This window comes from Pristis pectinata, chromosome 5 (genome assembly GCF_009764475.1).
Source record: "Pristis pectinata isolate sPriPec2 chromosome 5, sPriPec2.1.pri, whole genome shotgun sequence".
Lineage (NCBI taxonomy): Eukaryota > Metazoa > Chordata > Chondrichthyes > Rhinopristiformes > Pristidae > Pristis > Pristis pectinata.
This window is the reverse complement of record NC_067409.1, coordinates 32,576,286-32,602,141: the sequence shown is the minus strand read 5'-3', so window position 1 is coordinate 32,602,141 and position 25,856 is coordinate 32,576,286. Positions and strand designations below refer to the sequence as shown.

Genomic DNA, 25,856 nt, shown 5'->3' with positions numbered 1-25,856 from the left:
GTTTGTAATTTATATAAACAATTTGAATGTGAATGTACAAGGCACGGTTAATAAATCTGCAGATTATACTAAAATAGGTGGTGGTGTAGATAGTGTTGGAGGTTATGAAAAATTACAGGGGGATCTTGATCAGCTAGGTATGTGGGCTGAGGATCAGCAAATGGCTTTCAATTCAGATAAGTGTGAAATATTGCATTTTGGGAGATCAAACCAGGGTAGGACTTGTACAGTGAATGGTAGGGCCCTGGGGTGTGTTATGGAACAGAGGAATGCAAGTGCATAGTTCGCCAAAAGCAGCGTCACAGATAGATAGGGTGCTTAAGGTGGTGTTTGGCATGCTGGCCTTCATCAGTAAGGGCGTGGAGTATAGGAGTTGGGAAGTTATGTTGCAGTTATACAAGACATTGGTGAGGGCGCACTTGGAGTATTGTGTACAGTGTTGGTCACCCTGTTATAGGAAAGATGTTATTAAACTAGAAAGAGTGCAGAAAAGATCTACCAGGATGTTGCCTGGACTTCGGGGTGCAAATTACAAGGAGAGGTTGCATAGACTAGGATTTTATTCCCTGAAATGTAGGAGATTGAGGGGTGACTTGATAAAAGGTATACAAGAACGTGAAGGGCATAGCACATGTGAAAGCACATAGTCTTTTTCCCCAGGGAGTGGGTGCTAAAAACAAGAGGGCATAGGCTTAAGATCAGAGGCGAGAGATTCAAAAAGGGACACAAGAGGCAGCTTCTTCATGCAAAGGGCGGTGCGTATTTGAAGAGAGCTGCCAGAAATAGTGGTTAAGTTGGGTACATTAGCAACATTTAAAAGCCATCTAGATAAGTACATGGATAGGAGAGGTTTAGAAGGCTTTGGGCCAAACACGGGCAGACAGATGGGACTAGCTTGTTGATTGGCATAGATGAGATGGGCCAAAGGGCCTGTTTCCATGCTGTATGACTCTATGACACCACCTCCTGCTCCCACCACCCTCTGGCTTCTAAGCAACCCTCATTTCTTTCACCTTCCCCACCTGGTTATACTTGCTCATCATCCCTCCCTTATCTGGTTCCACTTGTCAGATTCCAGAACCTGCAACCCTTTGTTGTCTCCACTTAGTACCTTCCATCCGCTGCCTTTATTTCCATTCACACTCCCTCCACTGGGCTCCATCTGCTCATCATTCCCACCTCACTTGGTTCCACTTATTGCCTGTCAGCAACTGCCTCACCCCTTCCCCCTTTATACTGGCCATCTCCTCGACATTCTCAGTCCTGATAACATCTCAACCTGAAACATCGACTATCCCTTTGCCTCCACAGATGCTTTTGAGACATAACATATGACTGCTCAAGCATAGTGGGGAGGAACTAGCGACTTTGGACCTCTAGTTTCCAAAACTTTCCACTATTGTTGTTATTCTTCTCATTTCTGGGTTTGTTGTGGACCTGCTACCCATCAACCTCCAGCATCAAGGTATCAAAATACATACAGACACCATCACCTGCTGGTTCCTGGTTTCTGAAGTGAAAATATATTGCTATTCTTTGTTTGTCATTAGGTGTAAACCTGAAACTTTCTACTCAAAAACAATTTGAGATAGGTAACAAATGCTAGCCTCGTCAGTAATGCACACATTCCAAAAAAAAATTAGTAAAGTTAAATTGGGTTTGGTTGCTATTTTAGGAAATAACTCCATTATTGTTGGATAATGCAGTTATCAAGATAGAAAGTCAAGCAAATATCATAGACCTCCATTTGTTTTCTTTAGTAATTCCTATGTTCTTAGGCAGCCACTCAGGAAACTTTATCAACTTCACAAATTCCAAGAGATCTAAACTGATGTAGAGTAATTTGTTTCCCCTCTGCATTTTTTCTGGGAAAGATCAGAGCCTGAAAACTAACTCCCAGAAGTTCAAATAAAAATATAAAATGCTGGAAATACTCAAAAGGTCAGGCCACATCAGTGGGAAGAGAAACAGAGTTAATGTTTCAGGTCAAAGACCAGGGAAAGAGACAAAAAGCAGCTTATTGAGCTGCAGGGAATGTGGGGGGAGGGGAAATGTCTCTCATAGGGTAAAACTGGGATGACCATGGCGATCAGCTGTAAACAAGGTTATCTGGTCAAAGAGTAAATGGGAGTAGTTCAACAAGCTTCTTTTGTCTCCTTCCTAGTTCTGACAAAGATTCTTTGACCTGTAACATTAACTCTGTTTCTCTTCCTATAGATGCAGCCTGACCTGCTGAGTATTTCTGGATTTTCTGTTTCTATTTTAGTTTTCCAGCATAGGCAGTTTTTTAAAATTTTAATTCCAAGTTGTTAATTGTCTGAGTATAAATGGATTATATGTGATAACCAAACGCATAGAAGTGGGATGCCATAATGACGGAATGAGTGCAAACAAAAGCAGAAAACCGGAAACACCAAGCAATTCTCCAAACCTGGGAAAAAGACTGCGCACATTCACCCTACGTCCCTCATGATTTTATACACCTCTATAAAAATCACCCTTCATTCTCCTACAGACTACTTCACAAGATGACACCAGAGCACGTGGACTCGTAGCAAGCTGCTCTCTACAGATCAACTCATTACTTCTATTATAATTGTTCTACTCTTTTAAATTTCAATTCTATGACTCTAAGAATTACTCACTTTATTCTGCATTCTGTTATTGTTTTCCTTTGTAGTACCTCAATGCACTGTTGTAATGAAATGACCTGTATGGATGGCATGCAAAACAAGTTTTTCACTGTACCTCAGTACATGTGACAATAAGAAACTAATTTACGGTTCAATGAATAAAATCCCAACCTACTCAACCTTTCTCTCTATAACTCAGTCTCCCAAGTCCCAGCGACATCCTCGTAAATCTCCTCTACACTCTTTCCAGCTTTCCTATAGCAGGATGACCAAAACTGAACACAATATTCCAAATGTGACCTCACCAATATCTTGTACAACTGCAACATAACATCCCAACTTCTATACTCACTGCCCTGACTGATGAAGGCCAGCATGCCAAAAGCCTTCTTTACCACCCTACCTGCAATGCCACTTTCAGGGAACCATATACTTGTACTCCTAGGTCCCTCTGTTCTACAACACTCCCCAGAGTGTTCACTGTGCAAGTCCTACCCTCATTTGTCTTTCCAAAATGCAACACCTCACACTTATCCAAATTAAACTCCATTTGCTATTCCTCGGTCCACTCATATTGTTGATCAAGGTCCCTTTGTAAATCCTGATAACCATCTTCACTGTAAATGACACCACCTATTTTAGTGTCATCTGCAAATTTACTAATCATGCCTTGTACATTCTTATCCAAATCATTGATATAGATGACAAACAGTAGTGGGCCTAGCATCAAGCCCTGGCGAACACCACTAGTCACGGGCCTCCAGTTTGAAAGTTATCTCCACATTGTGTGGTGCTACCATTTGCTCAAAAATGCCAGACTTGCCTTGACAGATTTTCTTTAGGATTTTTAAGTTACCTTGTTCTCCACCCCTCTTAAAACATAGGATTGTTTTGTGAAATAAATCTGGCACACTTGAATAAAACGTTTCATTTAAGTGGATTCTATATTATCATAATTATGAATGCAGTTATATATCATCACACTTTTGATGGATATTTCTGCTGAGATACTACACTATGGAGGTACACAACTATTAAATCCTAGCAAGCTACTGAACTTGATTATCCTTGTTTGTGGCAATATGACCATCAAGAGAAAACAGATTGGTAGCTGATGTTTTAAAGTAAATTTATTACCTATCGCTGCAAGTGCTTCCATATTTTCTAAAATATAAGCTTTACTTTTATATGTTTGTCTTAAAATGTGCCAAACAGGTCAGGCTTCTGAGTAGTTTAAAAATAAATCTAAAAACAAAATAACTAGGCAAGCCAGACTAATTATCAAAACATTCGATAAGCTTATCTAAATTATTCAAACTTTTACAGTGAGATGTTTAATGACAGCAGTGGAAATCCAGAGCTTTACTACATAGGGACCAAATACACGTACAGCACCATTTATCTGCTGCAAAAGGTAAAGTGGTGGGAGAACTCAGCAGGTCAAGCAGCATCCATGGAGGCAAAGGGATAGTCGACGTTTCTTGATCTGAAACATCGACCACGCCTTGGCTCCACAAATGCTGCTTGACCCACAGTTCTTCCAGCAGTTTACCTTTTGCTCCAGATTCCAGCTTCTGCAGTCTCTTGCGTCACCATCTATCTGCATGTTGATTGGGTGCTTAGCAAGTGATTTCCTCCAAAGCTGGAGTCATAAGAGAGAGACTGCAGATGCTGGAAATCTGGAGCAACACACACAAAATGCTGGAGGAACTCAGCAGGTCAGGTAGCACCTATGGAGGGAGATGAACAGTCAACATTTGGGGAAGGGCCTTGGCCTGAAACATCGACTGTTCATTTCCTCCGTAGATGCTGCCTTACATGCTCAGTTCCTCCACCATTTTGTGTGTTGCTTCCTCCAAAGCTAGCATGCTAAGTTTTCAATATAAATAGTGGATGTGCAACAGAAAAAGAACATTTCATGAAATTAAGTTCAAATTCATGTGAAGTTACGAATCTTATTCTGTAGTGAATAAGTCAAGGGCAAAAGTCCAAGTTTGTAATAACTTTGTATTGGAAAGGCACTATAATAAATTATGTACAAACATATCTTCTGTGTTTCAAAAAGCAGTAATATAGTTTTAATAACACTAAGTAATATGATATTTAATGATAATATTTACTTATTATGACAGGAGGCCACCATTTGGCTCATCTGGTCCATGTGGCCTCCCAGGGGAGCAATCCCATCAGTCACATCCCATACCTCCTTGCAGCACTGTAGCATATCGTCATACTCAACGTTCTTTTGATTCTTTTTGCCAGTTACCTACAGTAAGGGATAATTTGCTGGAGCCAATTAACCTAACAGCACGGTCTTTGGGATGAGAGAGGAAAGCAGGGCACCCATCAGAAACCCATGCAGTCCTGGGGAGACATGTAAACTCCACACAGACAGCAACCACACAGAGATCAGGATCTGAAAGGAAAATATTTTGCAGAGTTTTTGGAATAGAGCTGGGGAAATGGGATTAGTTGCATCACTGTTTCATACAGCTGGTTTGGACTCAATGACTATCCTATTACTATTCTGTGATACCACATAGACATAGAAACTAATGGAAAATCAGGTGGATTTTACGTAATCTATACGTTGCTGTTATGTCATAATACATTACAGAATTTGAATATATGAGCATGATGTTCAACCAGAAGGAAACGTACCTGCTCACATAAAAACCCAAATAAATCACATGATGCTTCAATTAAAAATAATAGACTTGTAAGTGTTTGCGCACATCATGCCCAGACTGGTCAAAATAGAATAGCATTCATTAATATGTTTTAATTATTTATTTACATTCCAACTATTTACAGATTTTTGATACCGTACATTTCTTAACAATGCAGTGCTCATTAATGTTTGCTACAATGCACTTTACTTGGATCCAACTTTGACCTAAAATATTTACAAACACTATACTAAGGTCTGTAAATTATGTTCAGCCCATGTCCTAATAAGGCTGTAATTGTCAACAAAAAATAAACTGCTGGAAGAACTCAGTGGGTCAAGCAGCATCTGTGGAGGCAAAGTGATGGTCAATGTTTCAGGTCAAGACCCTACATCAGGGCTGAGAGTGTAGAGGGAAGATAGCCAGTATATAGAAGTGAAAAGAGGGGGAAAAACAGAGGTGGGTAGGAGATAGGTGGAACCAGATGAGTTGGGGGATGATGGGCAGGTGGATCCAGGTGCAGGAGGGGGAGGGGGGAGTGTTGAGCCAGAGGCTAATAAGTGATAGGTGGAGACAGATAGGGGGAGAGGGAGAAAGATTGGGAAGATGAACAAGGTGGGGAAGGGGAGGGGATAGGAAGGATGAACATTGAATTTTACAATTTCAGTAACCCACACCTCCTGTATTTCTTTCCCATTTCCACCAGTCCAAACACATTCTCTCCCTTTGTTCACTTTTTCCATTCCTCCCCCCTCATTACCCTTCTCCACCTGGTTCCATCTGCCCATCATCCCTCTCTTACCTGGTTCCATCTATCACCTACCAGCCTCTGTCCCTCTCCTCCACGCGGTTCCAACGCCTAATCTTCTGCCCTCCCCACTTATCTGTTTCTACCTATCAGCCACCTGCACCCTCCTCACCTCTATCATCTCTTTACATTGGCCATCTTACCTCTATGCTCTCAATCCTGATGCAGGGTCTTGAACACAAAATGTCAACCATCCCTTTGCCTCGACAGATGCTGCTAGACCCATTGAGTTCTTCCAGCAGTTTTTTTTTGCTTTAGTCTTGTGTCTCCAAGGCTGTAATTGCCAGTTTGAGCACATATTCAGATTAAGAGCCTAAATTGTTGCCCTAAAGTATAGTATCTACTTCAAAGCCATGGTATATACAATGCAAGAATTCAGTGAGAGCAACATAACAATTTGGTGATCCTTGTGGGTTGCTACAATGTGCGAGACTGCCATTTCCCATCTGTGCACCTCTGAATCATAGCACAGACAGGGAGGCCATGCCACTGTTGGAATACCCCTTCTGGCATGGAACATGTTCATTCACTGAAGCTAAAATATGTAGGCTGTATGATGTTCAGGAACAAGGCTGTGAGTGGCAGGGCAGAATTTATATCTCTGAGTGTCTTCAGTGTCCTTTTCTGACCTCAAATGTAGAGTAATTGATTAGTTTCAGATCCAAAAATCAGGATTTGATGTTATAGTTACCACAATACAAATACCCAAGTAATTTCATCCTAGTTCTATTGCCAAATCAAAATAAAAATTGAACGCTGAGAGTGGGGGAGGGGAGGTGATGTAACTAAATCCATATGTGTGTTTATCATACCATGGCACTTCAACTATCCTTTCCTTCCAGCACCTTTAAGGTCTCAAGGAATGGAACGGAACAGAACAGAAGCAGCTTTAGGTTTCATTGATCCATGCATCACAGCTATCATTTTTGCTCTAGCCAGGTGGTTATAACTTGCACCATTGCAATGGTGCAAATTATAACCAAATAACTTACAATGGTAAAAATTATAACCAAATTCATACAATATTGCTCAGGAATTTAATTTTTCAAATCATAACCTGCAAGTTTTAACAAAAAAAAATTGAATTTATCTGCCTATTCAATTTACCTGCCAAGAGGTCTATTCGTAAATTAAGAGTTGGAAATAAGAAAGCTAAGATTAACTAGTTTTTCTTTGATTATTTTTATTAGATAACATTCAAATGTGCGAAGCTTGTCAGAAAAAGTTATTAATATAAATGTCAGAGTAATAATGTTTGATTAAAATAATTCATCAATGCAGATTTTATAATTGGTATTTGTGTACCATCAATTATTTTGCATGCCAATTATGTAACATGTATAAATATTAGTTAAAAGTGAACTACAGAAATGAAAGCATCTTGACAAAATTGGCAGGTTAAAAAAATCATGTGCCTGCAGTGTTTTTATCATATTTTAAATTTCAGCAACACCTCACTTAGCTTGCAAAAATTCTAAAACTAGTTACTTCTCTACAGTATGTTACATATTTGCTATATTTTGCTATGCAATAATTTATCCCAACTATAAAAAACAAGACATTTTTAATGTGTTTTTTTTTACTTACCTTCTTCTGCCCTCTGGGTCTGCTATCCAGCCAGTCAGCCATTTGTTCCTCAATCTCCTCAATAGTAGAAGCTTCCTCATGTAATGGTACATAGGCACTACCTCCAGAATTAGGGGTTGTATACACTGGGAACTCAGATTTTGGTTTCTTTACTTTTGGCCTTTTTTCTTCTGCAAGGTATAAAATGGCTTTTCAGCTTAAAAAATATTCTGTTGAAAGATCAATAGGAAAGCTTTTTTTGCATTTTTTAAACTGACAAATAAATTAAAACTCGCACATATATTTAGATGACAACTCAACTATTAAGTGGCATTTTTATCTACAGTAATAAAACAATCATTTCAAAAGCTGCAATATAGAGAAACTGAATTGCTCCAAGATAAAGGGGCCTTCTCATTTTTAAATTTCCTCTCAACAAAGAAATGGATAACTGCCAGCAAATCTCAGAAAACTGCAGACATAACATCATAGCTCACAATGTCTGTGCAAAGATTCACCCAGTAGGATAATATTTAGAATCAGCAGATTATCTATTCACACCTCTTGTCTTCTGCTGCAACACATTGCTTTAATGAGACCCCATGTTGCATTCCCTCAATTTGCAAATTGCCTCGAATTCCCGACCACTGTACTACTTCTGTCCCTAGAGGACACTGCACACAGTCTCCGTTTTAAAGCAGATAGACATGCAGACAGATTAGCAATTAGGTCATGAAAAACAGGCAGAATAACACAGCTCCATGCCAATCCACATGATTTGCATTTACCCTCTCAAAAAGATGTTAATGCTACCATTAACTGTGCTTCCCAACTACAATTCATCACATTAAGAAAACAACAAACAGTTATGAGATATATAGCATCTCCCTATTTAATTCAGGATACCAGGGGTATGTAAGCAATTTTATTTATCCTTTAGCCGTATGCTTCTCATTTGGGACAATAAGCTTGAAAGTAGTCATGCAATGTTATTCTTGAGAATAAAGTACTTAGAAGTAAAAGTCCTGTTAACTGTGGAAGAGTTCAGGAAATTCTCTGGTTCTGATGCATACACTCAGGAAACTTATCAAATTAATTCAGTACTGTACGTTAATTAATATTAATTTAACTCAAGAATTAATCTATACTGAAATTACTGCAGACACAAAGCACATTGATAAGAATAGCAGTTCAGAAAATCAGTATCAATGCTATTTCTTACATAATCTTTCATAATGAAGTAGTGCAGATTGAAATAAATGCATTGTTATCATAAAATAGGATATCCATAGACAGCATTTTACAAAGTTAACATCCCATATTCGCTGGCTGACACAGTAGTCAGATCCCATCATGTTCAAGCCTTTAGGCTGTCGTTTAAACACATTAATCAGAAAACTAACAATACCCTTCAAACAACATTCTCATAAGTGAATAATTCAAAAGACCAGAACTTCATGATGCTAAACTTCTGAAGAGAAAAGGCTAAGCAGGTTGGGCCTATACTCACAGGAGTTGAGAAGAGCGAGGTAAGATCTTAATGGAAAATCAGATTTGTGGGAGCCTGACATAATAAGAGTTTGAGAGAATGTTTCCCTTTGTGGGAACATAACTTCGGATGAAGGGGGTCACCTACTTAAAGCAGAGATAAGGAGATGGGGAATTTGTTCTCTCTGTGAATTATGAATCCTTCGAGTTCTTTATTCCAGAGAACTGTGGAGGAATCATTGAATACAGTTAGGGCTGTTGGGGAGATTATGAGTCAAAGGTTATGGGGTGCAGGTAGAAAAATTAAGTTGAAGACAAAAATCAGATGAGTCCTCAGCTTACTGAATGGCCCACATCTCTTATTTCTTATATTCTGATGAAATAATATTAGAAAATGCAGAGGAGCCTTGTATTCTGCAATCTGAATAAAATTAAAGACAATCATCTCAAACTGATCCTGTTATAAAATGGATTTGCATAGCAAATTTGTGTCTGTCAGACACAATAATGAGCCTTCTGAAATACTTTGGTAACTCTTGACGAATGGATCACTCAGTCTACAGACTATGGTAAAATACTGTTCTGCTGAGAAGAAAGGTCAAGTCTTCTATGATAGTTGTTCATTATCGGGTGACTGGTCTCTTTCCAGTGACAAAAACAACACTATTTACATAGCACAGATGTTTCTTACTCTGCATAGCTTCAAACTGAGCTTGGGTCTCTGCATCTTCTTGTTCCTTTACTTTCAGTGCTTTCCATTCCAGATAAAAGTCTTTAATAGCCTATAAGAAAAACACATGAACTGTCTAATTAACTTATCCTATGCTTTAAATTATGAAATTGAAATCCATATGCATTCATGAGCTAGCACATTGTTTCGGAAAAACTTTCCTAACATAATAACCCAATTTGCATAGTATTTTCATATGTAAAAATGAGGACATACTGATTTTTGGAAAATGCATCTGTAAAAATACTCTGTAAAATGTTCTCGCATTTCCTTAAGATTTTTCCCAACACCTTATAAGGTTTCTTAAAAATTATTTCAATTAATATCATTATTATAAATAAACAAATATCCATGAAATTTGAGTAGTACAAATTAAAACTGACATAAAGAAAGAGATGCTGAGAAAAGTCAGCATTTGAGATACCCTTGCAGCAAACCAAGTGAACATATTCTTCCATACAAACACTGAACCTGCATGCACATAATATCACTACCATCATACTCCAAGCTTATCTATGATGCTAATTCATTTCTGGGGAGTAATAATTAAAAATTGTTCTCCCAATGCCGATTGATCAATAGCAAACTCAGACAACAATAATTAGAGTTAGATCTAAACAGATCTTAAAAATAAATCTTAAAATTAAGTAGAACAGATTTTTTTTTATATAAAAGGTTCACAGAACAGTCAGGCAGAAACAAAAGAGGCAATGGTTGAACACTGAAGTACATCTGCTATATATGTTCCTTAATTCCATCATATGTCCTTACTTTATATAAGATAAATAACTAGTTAGTTTCAAGTTGCAGAGCAGGTGATGGAGGGATGGATAGGACTAAGGAAATCTCTCTAATAGGGTAAGGGCATGGTTGCTGTGGGGATAAAGAGTAAATGAAATCATCTGGTGACAAAGTAATGAGGGTTATTAGAGGAAAAAACATGCCCAGCAGGTCATGGAAAGAGAAATTCTGAGACCATATTACAGATGGTTGACCTGCAGCAGAACAGGACAGTTCTGATACAAACAGAGAAAGCAAATCACTTGAAATTGTGAAATTCAATATTGAGTCCAGAAGGCTATAATGTGCCAGACAGAACATGAGGTACTGTTCTTCAAGTTTATGTTGGTCCTTGTTGAAACAGTGCAGGATACCACAGTTAGATAAGTCAGTGCAACAGTGAGACAGGGAAGGAGTCAAGCAATATGAAGATGACCCCCAGGTGCCCCACAGTACAGTTACCCAATCTGCATTTGGTTTCTCCAATGTAAAGGAGACCACATTGTGAATACTGAATACAGTGCACTAGACAGGAAGTGCAAGTGAATTGCTTCTTCAACTAGAAGGATTACTTGGACTCAGATATTGGGAAGGAGAGAAGTAGGAGGACAGGCATTGCATCTCCTGTGGCTGTAGGAGAACCACAGGAGATGCATGAGAAGGGGAATGTTTGAAGGAGACAGCAGAGTGAACCAGGGTATCATAAAGGGAATGGCCTCTTCAGAATGCTGAAAGGGGAGAAGGTAATATAGTCTGGTGGTGGAATTACATTGAAATTGGTGGAAATTGCAAGTATCGACCTCAGAATTCATTAAGATGTTGATGTAGAGGGACAAAGCTGAGGCCTCTCCTGAGAACTGATCATTCAGAATCAGAAGGAAAGATCAGAAGGGATAGTGAAACATGGTGGGGGTAGAACTGGGAAGAAAGAGGAAAATGGAGAGGGAGGAAGAGCCACATGGGTGTTAGAAGAGCTTGTCAAGCTTGAAATTCATTAAGATGGGGGATGTAGGAGATTGAAGCAGAGGCCTCAGCTGAGGGCCATTGTTCAGGATCAGAGAGGGAAAGATCAGAAAGTAAAGTGAAAGAATGAGAATGGAACTAAAGCCAAAGAAAAGATGGGCCACAGGGGAAAGAGCCAAGGCCTCAGTTAATAATTCATTGTACTTCTTCTAAACTACTGTATTGCAAACAGAGCTCACAATATGATCTCCTCTAGAGAGACCAAATGCAGATTGGGTGATCGTTCTGCAGAACATGTGTATTTAGTCCACAAGGATGATCCTGAGCTTCTTGTTACCTGCCACTTTAATGCCACACCCCATTTCCCATCTGAGGCCTCCTGCACTGTTATAACAAGGCTCAAATGCAAGTTGAGGAACAGCACCTCATCTTCTGTCTGGGCACATTAGTCTTCTGGACTCTATACTGAATTCTATAACTTCACTTACAGTGGCATGCAAAAGTTTGGGCACCCCGGTCAAAATTTCTGTTACCGTGAATAGCTAAGTGAGTAAAAGATGGCCTGATTTCCAAAAGGCATAAGGTTAAAGATGACACATTTCTTTAATATTTTAAGCAAGATTTTTTTTTATTTCCATCTTTTACAGTTTCAAAATAACACAAAAGGAAAAGGGCCCAAAGCAAAAGTTTGGGCACGCTGCATGGTCAGTACTTAGTAACACCCCCTTTGGCAAGTATCACAGCTTGTAAACGCTTTCTATAGCCAGCTAAGAGTCTTTCAATTCTTATTTGGGGGATTTTCGTCCATTCTTCCTTGCAAAAGCCTTCTAGTTTTGTGAGATTCTTGGGCTGTCTTACATGCACTGCTCTTTTGAGGTCTATCCACAGATTTTTGATGTTTAGGTTGGGGGACTGTGAGGGCCATGGCAAAACCTTCAGCTTGTGCCTCTTGAGGTAGTCCATTGTGGATTTTGAGGTGTGTTTAGGATCATTATCCTGTTGTAGAAGCCATCCTCTTTTCATCTTCAGCTTTTTTTTTAATATACAGACGGTGTGATGTTTGCTTCCAGAATTTGCTGGTATTTAATTGAATTCATTCGTCCCTCTACCAGTGAAATGCTCCCCGCACCACTGGCTGCAAAACAAGCCCAAAGCATGATTGATCCACCCCCCGTGCTTAACAGTTGGAGAGGTGTTCTTTTCATGAAATTCTGCACCCTTTTTTCTCCAAACATACCTTTGCTCATTGCGGCCAGGAAGTCCTAATTTAACTTCATCAGGCCACAGGACTTGTTTCCAAAATGTATCAGGCTTGTTTAGATGTTCCTTTGCAAACTTCTGACGCTGAATTTTGCGGTGAGGATGCAGGAAAGGTTTTCTTCTGATGACTCTTCCATGAAGGTCATATTTGTCCAGGTGTCGCTGCACAGTAGAACAGTGCACCACCACTCCAGAGTCTGCTAAATCTTCCTGAAAGTCTTTTGCAGTCAAATGGGGGTTTTGATTTGCCTTTCTAGCAATCCTACGAGCAGTTCTCTCAGAAAGTTTTCTTGGTCTTCCAGACCTCAGCTTGACCTCCACCATTCCTGTTAACTGCCATTTCTTAATTACATTATGAACTGAGGAAATGGCTACCTGAAGACACTTTGCTATCTTCTTATAGCCTTCTCCTGCTCTGTGGGCATCATTTACTTTAATTTTCAGAGTGCTAGGCAGCTGCTTAGAGGAGCCCATGGCTTCTGATTGTTGGGACAAGGTTTGAGGAGTCAGGGTATTTATAAAACTTTGAAATGTGCATCACCTGGCCTTTCCTAACAATGACTGTGAACAAGCCATAGCCCTAACAAGCTAAAGAAGGTCTGAGACTTTGGTAAAAGTTATCTGAGAGCTCAAATCTCTTGGGGTGCCCAAACTTTTGCATGGTGCTCCTTTCCTTTTTTCACTCAAATTGTACAAAACAAAAATAATACACTAATCTTGTTTAAAATGTTGAAGAGAATGTGTCATCTTTAACTTTATGACTTTTGGAGATCAGTTCATCTTCTACTCACTTAACTATTCACAGTAACAGAAATTTTGACCAGGGGTGCCCAAACTTTTGCATGCCACTGTAACTAGCTTTCTCTGTTTGTGTCAGAAGTGCACAGTTCTGCTGTAGATCATACATCTGTAACATTGGCTCAGCTTTTCCTCTCTCTGTTAGCATCTACTGATCTGAGTATTTCCTATTGCTCTGCATTCTGCAGTGTTGTCTGTGGGCGCTCGCGTTCTAATTGCACTCATTAATGTATTAATAGGATGACTTCATCTGCAGCTCATTCCGATTGTGGCTATGGCGTCAACCTATTGGAAATTTCTTTTGTCCTATCCATCACTCTCCATCCTCTCTGTAACATAAAACTTTTGATTTGCTTTTTCTCATTTCCAATGAAGAGTCTTTGACCTTAAACATTATAGTTGTTTTTCCTTCCTGACCTGATGAGTGGTTCCTACATTTTCTGCTCTTATTTCAGATTTCCAGCACCTCCAGTGTTTTGTTTATATTTTCATCAATAACAGGTTAGTGTTAAGTGCTCTTTGACAGCATTGTCAATGACATCTATCATCACTTAGCTAATGATTGAGAATGAAGTGGTAACTTAGATTGGATTTGGCTGGTACATACGAACAAGATACACCTGCACAATTTTCCACATGGGGAATAGATGCCAGTACTGAAGCTGTCCTGGAATAGCAATGTCGAGAGGTGCAACTATCTTTGGAGCACAAGGTTTCAGCATTGCAGTAGAACATTGTTAGGGCCCATAGCCTTTGCTATATCTAGTTAAGTGAGCAATTTTTTGATATCAGATGGCACCCGTGATGGTGGGAACCTCGCCAAGAGGCGAAGTTGGATCAGCCATTTGGGATATCCAGTTGAAGATGGCGACCAACACTGCAGCCTTGTTTCTTGCACTCACCAGCTGGGCCCAGCTCTCAGTGAGGATGGCAATGATCATAGACCTACCACTTCCAGTTTGTTATTTAATTGTTCACCACCATTAACAACTGGATGTGACATGATTGAAGAGTTTTGATCAACTGAGAATTTGTCTCCTGCTGAAGTGGGCAACCTACACTTCTATCAAAACAGTTACAAACAGATCCAAAAAAGACAAATAGGTTGCAAAGAACGAAGTCAAGTAACTTTACATCCCCCACTGCTTTTCTGACCACCTGCAGTAGACCTTGCCCAGCAGATAATCCCTGCAGGAACAGGCCAGTTCTATCAAATGCTGCCAAGAAATTTTTGGTGGCTGAAGGTCTGCACCTAATGTACAATATTATCCTCAGTGTTTCTTCATAGATGAAGATGATGGATAGGTATGACATTGTAAGCATGCTTGCGTCAGGCATGCATGTGACTGGTCTGTGAGACAGCTTCAAATTTTGGCACCTCACCAGATGCTAATGAGGAGAAAATTTGTACAGAAACTGGATGGGTGCACCTTTGTGATGCATGATACCTAACCACGTACTCCATTTTCTTTTACTCTCATTATTGTTTTCCAAAGACATTTGATACAATTGAGTGCCTTACCAGGCCACCTCGACAGAAAGAGTCAGCCACATTGTTGAGAGTACACAGAGTTGTAAATTGGATAGACTGGAAAGATCAAAGATATTTCCTCCCCTAAATGACATTAGTGAACCAGATAAAGCTCTTAACAACAATCTGGTAGTTTCTTGATTCCCATTAATGATACCTGCTTTTTGATCCACATTAGAACATAGAACAGTACAGCACAGGAACAGAGCCTTCAGACCATGGTATATGTGCCAAATGCAATGCCGAATTAAACTAAATCTCTTCTGCCTGCACATGATCTGTATCCCTCCATTCATGTGCCTATCTAAAAGCCTCTTAAATGCCACTTTCGTATCTGCTTACACCACTACCTCTGGCAGCCCGTTCCAGGCACCTACCCCTCTGTGTTGAAAAATAAACTTGCCCAGTACATTCCCTTTAAACTCTTCACCTCACAACTTAAATACATATCGTCCAGTATTTGACATTTCTACCCTGGGAAGAAGATTCTGACTGTCTACCCTATCTATGCCTCTCATAATTTTATAAACTTCTATCAAGTCCCCCTCAGCTTCTGACACTCCAGAGAAAACAACCCAAGTTTGTCCAACCACTCCTTGTAGCTCATACCCTCTAATCGAGGCAGCATCCTGGTAAACCTCTTCTGTACCCTTTCCAAAGCCTCCACATCCTTCCTGTAATGGGGTGACCAAAATTGCACATAATATTCCAAGTGAAGCCTAACCAGTTTTACATAGCTGCAACATGACTTTCTGGCTCTAATACTTAATGTTCTGATCAAAGGCGACAAGCATGCCATACACCTTCTTTACCACCCTATCTACTTGCTTGATTACTTTCAGGGAGCTATGGACTTGGACCCCAAGATCCCTCTGTACGCCAATGGTGTTAAGAGACCTGCCATTAACTGTATAGTTTCCCCTTACATTTGCCGTCTCAAAGTCCAACACCTCACACTTGCCTGGATTAAACACCGTCTGCGATTTCTCCACCCATATCTGTAACCAATCAACATCCTGCTGTATCCTTTGTCGACTGTCTTTGTTGTCCACAACTCTACCAAACTTTGTGTTGTCTGCAAACTTACTAATTCATCTATATTTTCATCAAATCATTTCTACAAATCACAAACAACAAAAGGTCTCAGCACTGATCCACTGAACACCACTGGTCACGGACCTCCAGCCAGAATAACAGCCTTCCACCACTACCCTCTATTCTATGGGCAAGCCTATTCTGAATGCCAAGTCACTGTGGATCCCATGCATCTGAATCTTTTGAACCTGCCTACCATGAGGGACCTTGTCAAATGCCTTAAAGTCCATGTAGACAACATCCACTGCCTTACCCTCAATCACCTTTGCCACCTCCTCAATGAACTCAATCAAGCTTGTAAGACGACCTGCCCCGCACAAAGCCATGCTGACTGTCCCTCACTGGGCCATGCTTTTCCAAATATGCACAAATCCTATCCCCAAGAATCCTCTTCAATAGCTTAATTGATTGAATTTAAATTCCACAACTACTACATGGGATTTTAATTCATATTTTCAGTTTAGGCTTCTGGATTGCTGGTGTAATAATCTATATGTTAACACTAAATTAATATTTATAATCATTTTCCAATATCAAAAATTACATCCCAATGGCTGGTGAGATTTGAATGGAAGATCAACATGAAACTTACTTCCTCTCTCCAGCGATGCTGCCTGACTTGAGAATTTCCAGTAATTTTTTTGTTTTATTTCAGATAGACAAATGTTTAAGTTACTGACCTAGCAGCAGAAACCTGGACTATTGATCCACAGACTGAAATTCAAATCTACCATGGCAGCCAAGTCAGTAATACAGACTGCCATGGAAGTCCACTTGGGTCACTGAGATCCTTTCGGTCATTAGAGGCCTTCTGGAATAGATTCCAAACCCACATGTGGTTGTTAATTACCCTCTGAAATGGACTGGAGGGGGTAACTAAGGATTAAACAATAAATGCTGGCCTTGATTCCATGAAAGAATAGCCATTTTGATTTCACTCTCAACTACAGTGAAATTTTGCTAATCCAGTGTGTTTAGGACTTTGATGGTGATGTACTGGTGAATGGATGTTATTCCAATGAATATTCCTGTACACTTTTACTTCACATTTTCTTATACAAATAAAGATGTTACACAGTAGAATAACATATCTTTTAGTGAAGCCAGTGAGTTTAAAGGGAGAGTGGGAAACCAGGATCCTGGTGAGTTTAAAGACAGTGCAGGAATCAGCAGCCAGTCAGCCAAATGCCAAACCACAAATTTCCAAACAATCAAATAGCAAACTAATGGAGTTTTACTCATTCTTACAAGCCTCTTCACTTCTGTTTATTATCAAAGACACCTTGAAATTTCACACCTTCGTCTAAGTGTTAAGTCATCACTCTCAACTTTCTCACTAAAACTCAAGAACATTCTGTAGGAACAGGAGCATGCCAAAAGATCCCCTGATCCAGCTTTATTGTGATCACAGCTAAAACTTTACATCACCTCCACTTTCTTGGCCTATTGACATATCCCCTGATTCTCTTAGTTCAAAAAATCTATGAATCTCAAGATTGGGTATATTATGTGACTAAGCACCATTGCCCTATGGAGTAAAGAATTCCGAAATTTCTCTTCATCTCAGTACGAGATGGCAGATTCCTTCCTTCTGGACTCAGGTCCTTATTCTAGTTCCAGAGGAAACACCCTTTCAGCATCTACACTGTCACATCCTTTAATAATTCTGCATCCTTCATTTACCCAACTAGCAGCACACAATCAGAAAACCTGTATATACTAAATTTATATTAAAGTTCTCATCCAAATCATTTATAAAGATTGCACGTCATTAACAACCAAACACTGATCCTTGTGTATCCAGAAAATGCACCATATACAGCACTATTAATCAGGCTTTATACGTTAACCCCAAATTCATCAGCCTAAACGTTTTCTGCAACTTTTTTTTTTAAATTTCTTTCCCAGTTCTAACAAAGGGTCTTGACCTAAAACCTTAACCCTGTTTCTCTTTCCACAAATAGAACATAACAGCACAGTACAAGCCCTTCGGCCCACAATGTTGTGCCGGCCTTTTAACCTACTCTAAGATCAATCTAACCATTCTCTCCCACATACCCTCCATTTTTCTATCATCCATGTGCCTATCCAAGAGTCTCTTAAATGTCCTTAATGTATCTGCCTCTATCAGCACCCCTGGCAGCACGCTCCACACACCCACCACTCTGTGTAAGAAGACTTACCTCTGATATCCCCCCTGTTCTTTCCTATCACCTTAAAATTATGCCCCCTCGTGTTAACCATTTCCACCCTGGGAAAAATTCTCTGGCTGCCCACTTGATCTATGCCTTTCATCATCTTGTATACCTCTCTCTGGTCACCCCTCATCCTCCTTTGCTCCAACGAGAAAAGCCTAAGCTCACTCAACCCATCCTCATAAGACATACTCTCCAATCCAGGTAGCATGCTGGTAAATCTCTACACCCTTTCCAAAGCTTCCACATCCTTCCTATAGTGAGGCGACCAGAACTGAACACAATATTCTAAGTGTGGTCTTACCAAGGTTTTATATGGCTGCAACATTACCTGGCAGCTCTTGAACTCAATCCCTGACTAATGAAGGCCAACACACCATACGCCTTCTTAATAATCCTATTAACTTGCACAGCAACTTTGAGGGATCTATGCACTTGGACCCCAAGATCCCTCTGTTCCACCACACTGCTAAGAATCCTGCCTGTATTCTGCCTTCAAATTCGACCTTCCAAAGTGAAGCACTTCACACGTTTCCAGGTTGAACTCCATCTGTCACTTTTCAGCCCAGCTTTGCATCCTATCAATGCCTCATTTTAACCCTCGACACTATCCACACCACCACCAACCTTCGTGTCATCTGCAAACTTATGAACCCACCATTCCACTTCCTCATCCAAGTCATTTATAAATATCACAAAGAGCAGGGGTCCCAGAACAGATCCCTGTGGAACACCACTGGTCACTGACCTCCAGGCAGAATAAGCTCCATCTCCAACCACCCCATCCTCTACGGGCAAGCCAATTTGGAACCCAAACAGCCAAGTTTCCATGGATCCCATGCCTTCCAACCTTCTGAATGAGCCTATCATGGGAAACTTCATCAAATGCCTTAAAGTCCATATACACCACATCCACTGCTCTATCCTCAATGTGTTTTGTTACATCCTCAAAGAATTCAATCAGGGTCATGATCCATGACCTGCCCCTCACAAAGCCATGCTGACTATCCCTAATCAGACTATGCTTCTCTGAGATAAGACAAGATATCTTTATTAGTCACATGTACATCGAAACACACTGTGAAATGCATCTTTTGCGTAGAGTGTTCTGGGGCAGCCCGCAAGTGTCACAATGCTTCCAGCGCCAACATAGCATGCCCACAACTTCCTAGCCCGTATGTCTTTGGAATGTGGGAGGAAACCAGAGCAAATGGAGAAAACCCATGCAGACACGGGGAAAACGTACAAACTCCTTATAGATAGTGGCCAGAATTGAACCTGGGTTGCTGGAACTGTAATAGTGTTACGCTAATGCCCATAAATCCTGTCCATAAGAATCTTTTCCAATAATTTGCCCACCATTGAAGTACGGCTCACTTGGTTATCCCTACTCCCTTTCTTGAACAAAGGAATAACATTTGCCACCCTCCAATCATCTGGTACTACTCCTATGGCCAGCGAGGATACAAAGGTCATTGCCAAGGGCTCAGAAATCTCTTCCCTCGCTTTCCATAGTATCCTGGGATATGTCCCGTACAGCCCTGGGAACTTATCTATCCTGATATTTTTCAGAAGTTCCAGCACAGCCTCCTCCTTAACATCAACATGTTCTTGCCTATCGGCCTGTTTTACACTGTCTTCATAAACATCAAGGTCATTCTCACAGGTGAATATTGAAGCAAAGTATTCATTAAGGACCTCCCCTATCTCCTCTGACTCCAGGCACACGTTTCCTCCTCTATCCCTAATCGGTCCTACCTTTGCTCTAGTCATCCTCCTGTTCTTCACATATGAATAGAATGCCTTGGGTTTTCCTTAATCCTACTCGCCAAGGCCTTCTCATGCCCCCTTCTAGCTCCCCTAAGTACATTCTTAAGCTCCTTCCTGGCTACCTTACAACTCTCTGGAGCCCTGTCTGATCCTTACTTCCTAAACCTTAAGCAAGCTTCTTTCTTCTTCTTCACTAGATATTCCACATCTCTCATCAACCATAGTTCCTTCACCCTACCATCCTTTTCCTGCCTCAATAGGACAAACCTATCCAGAAGCCCATGCATGAGATCTCTACACAACCTCCACATTTCCATTATGCATTTCCCACGAGTACATAATAATTTTCCCCTCTCCCAATTAAATACTTTCCCATACCAATAAATCCTCATCCTCTGCCTTCAATTCTTTTAAAAATCTAGGGTGTAACCTGTCAAGTACAGGGGATTTATCATATTTTAACTCCAGTAATTTCTCAAGTATTTTATCTTCAATATTAATTTCTTTAACTTCCTCACTCCCATTCAATCTTAATTTCTAAATTCCCATCATAATGCAAATATACAAAATAACAGCAAAAGTAGACCACTTTCCCCTGAGCTTGCTCCACTGTATAACAAGGCTATGGTTGACCTGATTGCAATCTCAGCTGCACAGTTTTGTCTACCTGCTATAATTTTTCACCCTCTTGCTTAAGTATCTATGTTGCTCTGCCTTAGACTGTTTCCACCACCTTTTGAGGAAGAGAATTTCCTCAACCTCATATCTTAAATGTGCAATATTTTATTTTAGAGACCACATTCTAGATACTCCAGGAGAAAATATCCTCTTCAAATTCAGCCAGTAAAGACAGCTCAGGACTCTTCACATTTCAATCAACTCAACTCTCACTCTTCTGATCTTTAGCAGATTAAAGCCTAGCCTGTCCAGCCTTTCCTCATAAGACAACCCACCTATATTAGTTTTTTGCATCTTCCACTGTGAAGAGGGACAAAATAATTGTTTAACATTTCTGACAATTTTTTATTTTCCACTTCAAGGGACCCATGCATATGTGTAAAAGCTTTGTCTGCTTTTTTAAAAAAAATATTTATAGCTTCCTTAATCACATTCTATGTTGTTGTTCTTTACTACTTTCTTTGCTATAATTTACTGATTTTTAAAACCCTCTCAAAGTTTGTGCTTACCACTTTTTTTGGCAATATTTTATGTGATGACATTCTTCATTCCGGTTCCAAAAGATAGGAGAAAGCCTATAAAGAAATGTTCAAAATACCCCGTGTAGCCTAAACAAGGTTTTCTGCAGCTAAAGCACGACTTGCATCTTGTTGTACTCAATTCTGTGGATATAAAGACCAGTATTCCATAAGCCCATTTTTGATTTTTTTGTACCTTTCAATTACTTGTTAAATGGTGGTTTCAGATTGATAAACTTCTTTGGGACCTGGAATGTTCCTACCTTTTCACCACTGAAAATGTACTCGAGCCTTTTGATTCCAAGGTGGATGACCTCACATTTGCCTGCAGGAAAATGGATTTCCCAAGTCTTGTTCACTTGCTTAATTCCATCACTTTCTTTTCAACTTCCCTCTACACTGTTATAATATCTTACCTATTTCCATGCCGACATTAAACATAAATATGCCATTTTCAATCCTTTCAAATCAATCATGAATAACCAGGGTACAGCAAGATAGACCCCAAAATGTCACAGGACACCACCAGCTATCTATCATGAATTAAAGTTCCTCTCCATTATACCTAGTGTGTACCTACAGTCAACAAGCCATTTGGCCAGTTTTCTAATTGGGTCAATTCTAAAGGTTTCGGCTTCAGCCAAGTGTCTTATGAGGGACTTCATTAAATGCCTTCTGCACATCCATAAGCATTGGCACGTCCTATACTTAAATCAACTCTTCACAAAATATGTTAAGAAGGTTCATCATGCATGATCTACCCATCACAAATTCATGCAGACTCATTGATTCCGAATATTCTTAATTATAGATAGTAATTTCTTGACAGTGGGTGTAAAGTTATCATTTCCTGCTTTCACTCATAACTCTGAAGGCACCACTTCCACAATTTTCTAATCCACTGTTTGTGAATCAAGCAATGCTATCACCATCTTCCTTTAAAACCCTGGGCCAGCATCTACTCCTGGAAATGTGTCACTCTTTAGTAGCCTTATTTTCTTTATTACTGTTATTTTTCTCATGTTAATTTTGGTAAGTTCTCCACAGTATTTGATAATGTTAATTATTCAAAAGATCTGTTTTTTTATCATTCCACTTTTATCAATTTAAACAGTCCACTTTGCTCTCTTCCTAATTGTTAAAAATAAATTAGTATTTTTTGAAGTTTCAAGTTCCTTTTTTTAGCTATTGTTGCCTTTTATCCTTTGTCTCCCTCCAGAATTTGTTAGCTTTTACTTTTTTGCACAGTTTTAATTTTATTTTATCCATGGCTTTTGCTCTCAGCCTTTAGATGTATTCACTGGTACTGTTCATGCACTATATGCTATTAACTAGATCTGGCTCATTACTCATAGCTAAATGGATTACTTGGATAGGAAAGGAGTAGAGTGATAAGAGCCTAATATGGACAAATGGGATTAGCATAGATAGGCATCACGTGGGCAGGGACAAGTTGGGCTGAAGGGCCTATTTCTGTGCAGTACAACTCCATGTCTCTAAATCTAAATGTAACCCATTTCCTCGTAATCCTAAAACATACTGTTGCAAAAAACTAACCTGAACATGCATGAAGTTCACTGCTTCAGTCATGAACATCCACTCATCCCAATCTATAAATATTAAACGACCCCAGCTCTGCATTATGCACTGAATCACTTCATAGCTGCTTATCAGGGGTTTATACTTCAACCTCAACTGTAATCTTAAATTTCTCTATTCTATCCATGAATTCTTCAATGTTTGCTTATATTTCAATAAATCAGCAATTCCCAACCTTGGGGTCACAAACCAATTTGAGGTCACAAAGATCTTTGACAAGATAATATTCTGATTTTTTTTTCACATCCAGGATAAGTTATTACTACAAATGGTATTTTCTTATTTAGGTGGTGTTAAAATAAATTTACAGTATAACGACTATAAACAGCCACTGCAGCACATACTTATGACATGTTGCTTGTCGCATTTTGGGAGAACAAAAGAATTTCAAAGGTCATGATAAGGAAAAGGTTGGGAAGTGCTGCCTTGTTATTAATGAAGTGATTTTATCCTTAATAAGGCTACTCCTGTCACATTACTGTTCTTCCCTAATTAGCTACTTTTCCTGTGGAGTTTTTCATTCTTTTAGGAACTATTTAAAGAAATAATCATTGAAATATTTTTTAAAAATATTTGCCATTGCTTATCTACTATCTTCTAATCTAATTCTGACATTTACCTCAGTTTATATGCCTCTTGCCGACAAATTAACTTTAAGACCTTAGGATCAGTCTTAACCTCATTGATCTCAAACTCCTTATGAAATTCTGTTATATTAATGATTCTCAAAGAATCCTTTTCTGTAAGATTACTTATTAACTGGTTCATTCCACAGTACTAGTTCTTCAACATACTGATCTAGAAAACTATCTTGAATGAATTCCATAAACATGATCCCCAATCCTTTTTCCTCTATAATGAACGTTGACAGTTTTCCACATTAATGAAAAAATCTGTTCAAAGAATTTATCCAGGAATGCAAAAGAAAGGTTTCTGGTGATATATTCTTAATATGTGTCACCAGAGACTAGTAATGTCTATGGGATATCTGTACTCAAAAATTAATATAATTACAACTACAAACCCTCTAGTTTTACTTCAATTTCCTTGCAATGACAAAACTGATTAATTGGGTGCAAGAATTCATGACTTTGTTAACAGTCACACAGCTTCAGAAGTGTAAAAATCCTGTCAGAGAAACATGCCTTCAGCCTCCAGGAAATGACTACACAAGTGGACTCTGGCCTCTCCTCTGAGATGATTTACAAGAACATAAAAAACATAAATAGTAGTCATCCATATGGCCCCTCGAGCCTTGCTTCACCTTTCAATAAGATCACGGCTGGTCTGATCTCACCCTCGGGTCCATTTTCCTGCCTATTCCCCATTATCCTCAATATCCCAAAAGACCAAATATCTATTTATCTCAGCCTTGAATATGGAATAATTTAGCTTCCTTAGCTCACAATGATAAAGAACAGCAAAGATTCATGCATCTCAGAAGGAATTTCTTATCTCCTTAAATAGACAACTAGGTTCACTGGTTCTCGATTCCTCTTCTTACCATCTATATTGTCAGGCCCCCTCAAACCCCTTATCACCTTAAGGTTCATTTCTCATTCTCTTAAAGTCCCAGGAGTATAGGCCCAACCTGAATGAACTCTCTTCATCAGAAATAAGGACAAGTGGGAGTAGGCTATTCAGCTCCCCATGTGTGTTCTACAAATCAATAAGATCTTTTACCTCACTGCTACTTTCCTACACTAATTCCATATCCTTTGATTTCCTCAAGCTCAAAAAATTTATCCTCAGTCTTGCATATATACAGCAACTGAGCCTCCACAGCCTTCTTGGCTAGTGAATTCCAGAGACTCATAATACTCTGGATGAAGAAATCTCTTCCCATCACTGTCCTGAATAGTTGACCTGTTTTGAGTCTGTGACCCCTAGTTCTATACACCCCTACTAGGGGAAACATCAACTCTGTATCTACCCTGTCAAGTCTCGTAGGAATTTTTTATATTTCATTCTTCTGGTAGACCTGTGCACAATATTCCAGATATGGTATCATTGGGGTGCTATATAACGGAATCAAGGTGTCTCTAGCCTTTACTCAAAACCTCCTGCAATAAAGGCCATCGTACAATTTGTTTTCCTAACCGTTTGCTGAACCTGCATATTAACTTGCAATGATTCATACAGAAGGACACTAACTTATCTCTCTATACCAACATCTTTCAATACTTAAGAAGCATTCTGACTCTGTACTTCTTTTACCATAGAGGATGACATCACTCTTTTACCACATTATATTCCTTATGTCACGTCTGTGCGCTTTCCCTTAGCCTGCATATATATCCCTGCAGCCTGTCTGCAACCTTCTCACAACCCAGACAGCCCCAGATTTTGTAATATTAGCAAACAAGGATACATTACACTTGATCCAAACCACTGACAGAGATCATAAGTATCTGCACCCTATCACCCATCCTTAGAACACGCTACTGGTCACAGTCTATGAATCTGAAAACAACTGTTTACTCCTCTATTTTTGGTTACTGGTTATATAGAGGTGAGGATTGAGGGTTGGTTCAATGATGCATGTTCAAATTATGCTCCCAACTTGATCCCTCAAGTTTTTGTCTCAGTTTCAATTCTAAACCATGATTTTTCTAATAATATTTATAACTTTTTCTACCGCACCTTATTGAAAGTCCTGTGAAGGTCAAAATTTCCAACTAGTCTGTCCAGGTCTATTGTACTAGTTCCAACCTCAAATTCCAAAAGATTTGTCATTTCCCTTTCATAAATCCACATCGACTCCACATAATCCTA

The 25,856-nt window shown here is 39.4% G+C and overlaps 1 protein-coding gene across 1 annotated transcript in view; it reads right to left on the bottom strand.

The window, feature by feature from the left end:
• Positions 1–25,856, bottom strand: part of dnajc1 (DnaJ (Hsp40) homolog, subfamily C, member 1) — a 127,018-nt gene that overhangs the window by 43,039 nt on the left and 58,123 nt on the right. The window contains exons 7-8 of the mRNA XM_052016152.1: positions 9,856–9,946; positions 7,698–7,867 (exon numbers count right to left, since the gene is read on the bottom strand). Coding sequence (XP_051872112.1) covers positions 7,698–7,867; positions 9,856–9,946 — 261 coding nt within the window. The remainder of the gene's footprint in view (positions 1–7,697; positions 7,868–9,855; positions 9,947–25,856) is intronic.